We start from the raw sequence: 8694 nt of genomic DNA on the forward strand, positions 1-8694 counted from the left end.
CCAATTTTTAATGACTAAACATTTGTAAGGTGAAGTAGTTGAGCATCCATGGTTTTAGGTTTTGTTTGAGAAGACGCTAAAGTTCCGTTGCATTGCAATGAAAGCTGACACTTATAGGAACTTTCGTTTGGTGAAGCAGTATCTCCCAAATGTCTGTTAAAGCTATTTCATAAGAACGATAATTTTTCATTGTTTTAGGTCACAGAAGTCCTTTTATATTCTGTCAATGCACATTTCTAGCAAAACTCCTTCAGTATCAAGACTGAAAACTAGTTGAATAGTAGCGAGCCGAAACTCAGCTCTTGTTCGGCTCGTTAAAAAATACCATTGTTCGTGTTGAGCTCATTTATATTTCAAAAAATGTGTTTGTGTTCGGCTCGTTTGCTTAGCGATCCGAACACGAGCTGTTCACGAACAAAGAGTTGTTTTGATCAACCTAGTCACTCAACTGTATAACGTAGTAATGTATTCAATTAATTTTTTTTTAATTACTACTCATCATATATATATATATATTATTTCAAGCCAAAAAGAGTATGAACACAACAACAACAACAACAATAACAAAGCCTTAATCTCATCTACATGAATCCTTTTTTTTCATTGTGTCCTATTGAGTGTCATATTTCATTTAGTTATATTAAATTAAGATTATTTTCTTATACAAAAAGCCCAAGTCCTCCAAGGTCTACATCCACCTTTCTTAACGTAAGTCAAATCTAAAACATATACTCTCTTAAAAACATATACTCTCTTAATCATCAGATGGTGGACGTTTAATATGACCAAACCATCTAAGACGACTCTCTCTAATTTTGGCCGTCACTGGAGCTACACCAACCCTATTCTGGATATATTCATTTTGCATTTTATCTCTAAGTGTAAAGCCACTCATACACCTAATCATTCTCATCTCGGTAACACCTTTTTTTTTTGGGCAAGTTTTACGCAGGTTGTCGACTAACTAATACAATCCTCCATTTTTCACATCTGGGTTTGGGACCAGCATTGACGGTATTTAAAAGTAGTCCGACGTGAACGAACAAATCTTTGTTTGTGTTCAACTCGTTTATATATCGAACGAAAAAAAAAATTATTCGTGTTTGGCCTGTTAACTTAGCGAACGATCGAACACGAGCTTCTTAGTTAGCCGAACACAAACAGTTTGCAAACAACAAGCCATTTCGATAGCCCTATTCATTATATTAACAAAGAAGTCTCCAACATTACGGATCCTTCATTCCATAATTAAAAGCAAAAGAAATCAATGAGATTTAAGGTTTGTTTGGGGCAGCTGCAGCTTATTGAATAATTTACTGATAAGCTGATTAAAAATATTTTGCTGATAAGCTAGGTCTGGTAGTCATTACAAATTTTTATTTTTTTTCGAAAAGTCAGACAGTGGAAAAACAGGACCACAACCAGAAACTTGTCACCACACCTAGATAGGTGCGGCGTGAAAACACTGTCTTCAGCATTTTCAAAATGCAATTTACCCAAACAGATTAGATGTATTTTCAAAACGGCATCACACCAAATAAATTACCGGGAACGCAAGTTCAAAAGTTGAATCTTGACTCCACCCAACAACTTCTCAGCACTCAAGCAGTATTCCCATAAACATTCATATTCTAATCCTCAAATGATTTTTTCTTTCAAGATTGAAAATAAAAAGCAATACATAGAAAAGAAAAAATTTACAACTGAAGTACATCTTGACCAACAAGGACAAACTGAGCAAAGTGTCCTCCAAACTTGTAAAGAACACAAAAGAATCCATTTAAAATAACAAAAAACATACTGTAAAGATTGATCCCTGAACCAAATGCAGAACACAAACACAAGATCAGCCAGCATACAACCTCCCAAACAGAACTCCACTCAGAAAAGTTCAATTTTTTCTTACTGCAACTCAACACCACGATTGGCAGCAAGACCCGTGGCATAACCGATCAAACTGCTCAAATTCTCATAGGACGACCCACCATCCTCCATCGCCTTCCTCGCCTTCTCACCAAGCTCCCATGCCCTCTTCCTCATCTCCTCCCCCTCTTCCCCTCCACACATAACTCTCCTCACCACCATCTCCACCTTCTCCCTCCCCACCACCGCCTGTTCTACCTCCGTCAGATGAAAAGCTGGCATCTTTACCCCAACCCCAACCCCCGTTCTCAGCACCTCCACCACCAACTTCTCGTTCAGAAACTGGTCTGAAAAGTGCGGCCATGTAACCATGGGCACGCCCGCTGCAACAGCTTCTAGAGCCGAGTTCCAGCCACAGTGCGTCATAAACGCTCCAACAGCCGGATGTGTCAGGATCAGCACCTGCGGCACCCATCCCTTTATAATAAGCCCCCTGTTCCAATTCCTCTTTTCAAATTCCCCAACCCATCTCTTCACCTCCTCGTTCTCCTCCGCCTCCTTCACCGCCCACACAAACGCAAGACCCGTCGCCTCCAGCCCAAATCCAATTTCCACCAGCTGCAACAGCCGGGTTTTCGCAATGCTTCCAAAGCTAATAAAAATAACAGAGCCCCTCTCCCTTCCTTCCAGCCATTGCAAAACGCTAACTTGATCTATCCCTGTGCTGCCATTACCTCTCACAGCCTTGCTCCCCGTCTCCTTGTGCAGGAGCGACACCGGTCCGACGGGCCAAACCTCCTTGCCCACCGACCGGCGGTACTCATCGATGTACCACGGCTCCAGCTCCTGAAAACTGTTGAGCACAAAGCCATCGGAAGTATCGTCCGCTTCTTCCACCCGCCGCAAAAGATCCTCCATTTGTGGCCAGTCGAAGAAACGCTGCGCCGTCAGCTTGTTCACTTCGATTCTCTGAGGCAGCTCCGGCACCGTGAAGCTTTCCCGGTCATCTTTTACGTTCTCGTAGAGCTTGTGCTGGACGAGCTTGAGGGTGCAAAGGTGGAAGAAACAGGACGGGCCGTGAAAGACGAAGCGGGGAATGTTGAGATCCTTGGAAACCTCCATCGTCCAAGGCATGCACTGGTCGGAGATGATGCAAGTCGGCGACTTTGGTTGCGCGCGGAGGTAGTTTTTCAGCGGGCCGGCCATGAGGTGGAGGGATTTGAAGAAGGGGCCGAAAAGGTCTGGTTTTTGGATGAGGTCGATGTTCTCGCATCCATCAGGGAGGCCGGCCGCCTTGCAGGGGAAGGGAAGCTCCACGAGGCGGAGGAGAAGACCGGTGAATGCTGCGTGGTCTGCGGCTGCGCGAAGACGGCAGGCGTTAACTGGTGTGGTGATGAGACTAACGCGTGCGCCGCGGTGGGCGAGGAGAAGCGCGAGGTCGGCCATGGGGATCATATGGCCTTGCGCCATTAAGGGAACTACTACGAAATGGGAGGTTTGCTCATGGCATTTCATGAGGCCGTTCATGGTGGACATCACTTTGAATTTAGAGAAGAAGGAGAAGCATGCTTAGCTCTGGTTGGCTTGATTCTTATTTATAAAGAAGATTGGAGATTAGAAAACTTGGGTAGCCGCTTGCATTAGTTTTTCTACCACCACAAAAAAAATTCAAATGTATATATAAAATGGATAGAATGTTTGCATATGTTTAGGGAAGGCATGATATTAAATACTATGAAAGCTTTAACATTATCAATGAGTTAAGAGGAATTGGAATTACTTTGTCCATGCTCATACTCATGCCAATGCCGCATGTCCAGATGTCGCGTGGCTGAATCCTGACTTTTGTCGTGACGTTGGGTCCACGAAACATAATATTTGATCTATGGGTGGATCCAAGGCATTTCATTCCTCACCCTAGTTTTTCAATTTTTATAATAGGAGGGGGTTTCTTTTCATTTTGCCTCCTAACAAAGTACTTTTGCACCCCCCAAAAACAAATGATAAACTCATATCCCATGTTTCATGACAACATATTTACACCACTTTAAAAGCCTATGAGGTGCTCCATATTGTGAAAGGCACATCTATACCATTCTATTGATGGAATAGTAATAATTAGTTTTTTTCCTAATATGGGACTAAGAGTCTAGTAACCTTTTCACCCCTAAAGCTTCACATTAATATTGAACATGGAGGTTTGCATTCATATCAAACAATTATTATGTATTTACATATCTAACACTGAAACTTTGTTTTTTTAATAATTGTCACAAAGCTCCACAGTATCGATCTTAAAAAAAGCCACTATGTTTCGAGGCACGTCTTTTTTTAAAAAAAGTTTGTATATACATCGCTTGTGGAAAAATGAATGTCAAATTAAGAGCCAACTACTAACCAACTTAAAATATTTGCGTAATTCAATAATTTTATTATCGACAAAAATTTCATCATTGATATGTAAATAACATTGAACGTTGTCAAAAAAGCTCAGTGTTTGCTTACAGTTCGTGTTCGGTTCGCCAATGAGTTCGAGTTCGATTCCTTCGATAAGTAAACGAGACGAACGTGAACAAATTATTTTCATTCGGTTAGTTAAACGAACCAAAGACGAAAGGTGATGCGTTCGTCCGTGTTCGAATCTTTATTGTTTGAAATATAAAATAATTTAAAATAATTATATATATATATATATAATTTATGATATTTTAAAAAATTAAATTTTATAAATTATAATATATAACAAATTAATAATAATATATATATTAATATACTAATATAGATATAATACATTTATATAATATAAGTTATATAATTAATTTAATATATTATTTATATATATTAATATTAGGGATGTCAAACTGGCTCGTCGTTCGCGAACAGCTCGTGTTCAGCTCGTTCGTTAAGAAACAAACACGAACAGTGACTTCACGAATGATTTTGAACACGAGTTTATTTCAAACAAACTAAATTTCACACTAACCGAACACGAACACAAGCTCTGTTTGTTCGTGTTCGGTTTGTTTACACCCCTACACACAATGCAAATATGAATTTCATTGACAAATCACAGAGTATGAAATTATAATCATTTAAAATTTTAAAATCATGCAAAAAAGAAAAAAAAAATCATAACTGCAAATATTGGTCCTTTAGTTCCTCTATTTAGCCTTATTTGTAAAAACTATTTTTTGGTGATCATTTTTATAATCTTCATTTTACACCATCATCTTGACTTGGCCACAAAATACAACATAAATCTTTGCTGGAAATACAATTCAATTCAAAATAGCTACAATTTTACTATAATAAATAAGATGATGATGACATTAAATCTAGAATATCTTTAGGACACTATAACTTGAGAGCAAAGTTTAACACCAATTTGAACTCCAAAATGAATGATTCCTATTATGTTATTATAAGTTATTGAAAAATTTAATTATAGCCTTGCATGCTTCTGAGTAAGATGATGAGAGATGTTAGGTATGACTCATACTAGGGAGTTGGAGTTTCTTGTGAAGAGGTGTGTCTTCTGGTGAAAAGGAGTGTCTCTTGTTCTCTGAAATAGTGAAACTGTCGCTCGCTCCCGAGGACGTAGGCAATTCTTTGCCGAACCTCGTTAAAACTCTGTGTTCTTCTTCTGGTCTGTGTCGATTCTTGTTTTATTCCGCTTCAATTTTCATAACAGGAGAAACATTGTCAAATGAATAGTCTAGTCTGGGTGATCATAGAGACATATGACTGAGAAACAAAAACCATTGATTCAATATGTTCGAATGTGCGCATCTTCCTCGTACCAAGTGCCGATTCATGATGCATCTCTTCATATATTTGACAGTCCATCTTATCTATATCCCTCATCTGCACATTCAAACAACAACTAAGCAAATTCCTTGATGATTGTTGCTAAACATGATAGAAGACAAGGAGTTTCCAATGAGTTTCCTCAGCATATCCCTCATCTGCCACTTCCCTTTGGCCTCACTCTATACGAGGCTCTGCATGGGAAGTTTCCAATGAAGAGAAGAAAAATATTAGGAATGGAGTCAAGCTGGGTAAAAAGTGGAGTTTTGGGGAAGAAGCTAATTATACAATGGGCAATGGGTTCTCATAGGAGAAGTAGCCAATTAAATCCGGGGATCTCATGCGTGTGGCTGGAAGATGGAGCAAATAAAAAATTGCAATAGATTTTAGGTTCTTATGAGATTTATTTTTTCTTCAATATAGAATATTTAAAAAGAGAAGTATATTTTTTTCACTTTTAAACTTACCATATCACAATAAAATTTTCAACATTTTAAAAATTATTATAGTGTGGGTTTTGTATTTCAAATGATACCTAACCGTCAATCAATGATACTTTCATCATAACGGGTCAGAGTCGGTAAGTTGTTAAACGAAAAACATAATAAAAAAGATGGTGTTGTTTTTTTAGATTGTCGATGATTTGAAAAGCTACGCCCTTTTAACCATTGAAAATTTGTTCATTTTAATATCATATTAACTAATTATTTATATTGAATCCCAGATTGTCTTTTGTGAACATATCTTGAGAGTTAAGAGTCGAGTGAAGGAAAGAACAAAGTGAATTAAGAATTACTGTAGAGGGAACTGGGGGAGTCCATTGGTCTGCCTCCCTTTGATCGTCTTTTTATCTCTTAGTTATACGAATGTATTTGTTATAAATATAGAAAGGATAAAATTATAGTTATAATATGAATTTTATTTTATATCAGTATTATAATTTGAATTTTGATATGTTGGTAATTGGTTGGTCGATTCGCTAGAATGTGGCCGAGTGTGATGATTTATTGGGTGTCGACTGTGTCTTGTGTTTGGTCAACTGAGGTGTTCGGTCGAACGTCAATCTCATTCATTATTATTTATAAAGATAAAGTCTCCATAGTGTACACTCTTCGGTTCCCTAACTGAGGTGTTCGGTCGAACGTCAATCTCATTCATCGTCACAAGAGCAGGTCAGCCGTCCAATTACGATCAGGTGGTTTCTGCTTGCACTTCTGTCGGTCGGTTTATCGAGTGATGAGCCGATTTTTTTTGTTGAGTGAACCGTGACTCACTTGTCGCCTTGGCTCAAGTCTTACGGTGCCTATGTCTCGTCTACCTGGTCGATTTGTTATCTTAGTCAGATATTCTTGTTTGCAAGGTCTTAGGTTTAACTAAATTTAACCTTAATTTAACCAAACAACATCTACACATCAAAATGATTTAACTAAATTTAACCTTCATTGAACCAAACATCATTTAAGATCTAATAAAATTTAGTTTTAATAAATCCGAATGTACGATATTTAGTAAATCTTATTTAACTTAAATTCTACTTGCAGCCAAACACTCTTTAGTCTCATCCACAAGAAGGATGTCAACTACGAAAAGCATGCGCCAAGGAACATCCTCACGTAAATGTCCAGTAAGAGCAAAAGGAAGGTTGGCCATATTAGTGAGCATCAGAGCGGTGGAGTCGTCGAAGCGGCGTTCGAGTCACCGGGAGAAAGCGGGTGTGGGCAGGGGGGGGGCGTAGAGCATGGGGAGAGACTGAGACCAAGGAGAAGATGATTACGGCAAAACCAGAGGCGTCGCGATTTCGGTGGTATAAAAGATTCTTTTTGAGGGCTTACAGACAACTTAAAATTCATCGGTTATTAACATTAATACCAATAGTATTTTTCGTCGCTTATTAAAAAATCTTGTCGGTTAACACCTTGCCAATTGCAGGTTCGTAAATAACCGACAACATATGATTGTCAGTTATTTTTTACTTATAACCGACGGTAAAATATTTCAGTAATAATAAAAAACAATCAGAAAAAAATTACTATTAAAAAACGATGTCATGTTCTGTTGTTTTGTCGTCTGAAGTACACATCACATAAACCGCTGTAAAATTGTCGGAAAATAGGACATTTTTACCGATGTAAATGTAGACCGTCACTTTTGCTATCAGTTTTAATGAATTTCTTATAGTGACTAGCACACAATGATAAATGCGTGAGAAGTTGTTGTATGAAGCCTCTAATCTTAGATATTAAAGAATGTAACTCCTCAACTCCAACAATTCAAGCAAAATTGCTTCCTTCGTTGTTGTCGCCTGTAGTGGTCGTGCTATGTGGGGAAAAATTAGGTTGGAGTAACTCCAATCTCGTGCTTTCGAACTCTACCTATATATTCTTGACCCATGATTTATATGAACACTCTCATTCACTTCTATATTGTCATCCTCAAGTATTAAACTTTCTCAAGTAATGAGATCACAAGGTTGCACCAAAAGTGCAGGTTTGTAATTAATTTTAATCTTAATAAATTAATATATCAATATAAATAAGTAAAATTAATTATCCCCATTGAAGCCTTGTATTTTGGGAAGATCATGTTCAATTAATTATCCAGTTAAAGTGATACTATCCCACTTGGCCAAGCCATAATGCAGCTGGCCAATAGACTCATACATGTAAAATATTTAGAATACCCTACATAGCTCCATTAAAATAGATGCATAAATGTAATATCGCATACTGTACAATTTCTCTATAAATAAGAAGATTATTTTACGAGAAATGATCAATAAGCAAGTTAATATTCATTACTCTTCGGTTCCTCCCTCTCTCTCTCTCCTCTCATTGGACTGTGATTTAAAGACATATCAGGACAGTAAATAAACTTTTAGATAGCCGGGGAAACTAGGTTTAACACAACGCTCTTCTACTATAACCATTGAACATTGTACTTACTATTATGTTGGCTAATTTGCAAAGAAGATTGGGTATGAAGCATTGAAAGAGAGAGAGAGAAAGAGAGAGAGAGAAGCATATA

The 8694-nt window shown here is 37.8% G+C and overlaps 1 protein-coding gene across 1 annotated transcript; it reads right to left on the reverse strand.

Moving 5' to 3' along the window:
• Positions 1–1739: 1739 nt before the first annotated feature.
• Positions 1740–3451, reverse strand: LOC110019349 (UDP-glycosyltransferase 73C3-like). The gene has a single exon (XM_020716984.1). The coding sequence runs from the start codon at positions 3397–3399 to the stop codon at positions 1903–1905; it is 1497 nt and encodes a 498-aa protein (XP_020572643.1). The 5' UTR covers positions 3400–3451; the 3' UTR covers positions 1740–1902.
• Between the last annotated feature and the right edge of the window lie 5243 nt (positions 3452–8694).

Source organism: Phalaenopsis equestris, unplaced genomic scaffold, assembly GCF_001263595.1.
Source record: "Phalaenopsis equestris unplaced genomic scaffold, ASM126359v1 Scaffold000054, whole genome shotgun sequence".
NCBI lineage: Eukaryota > Viridiplantae > Streptophyta > Magnoliopsida > Asparagales > Orchidaceae > Phalaenopsis > Phalaenopsis equestris.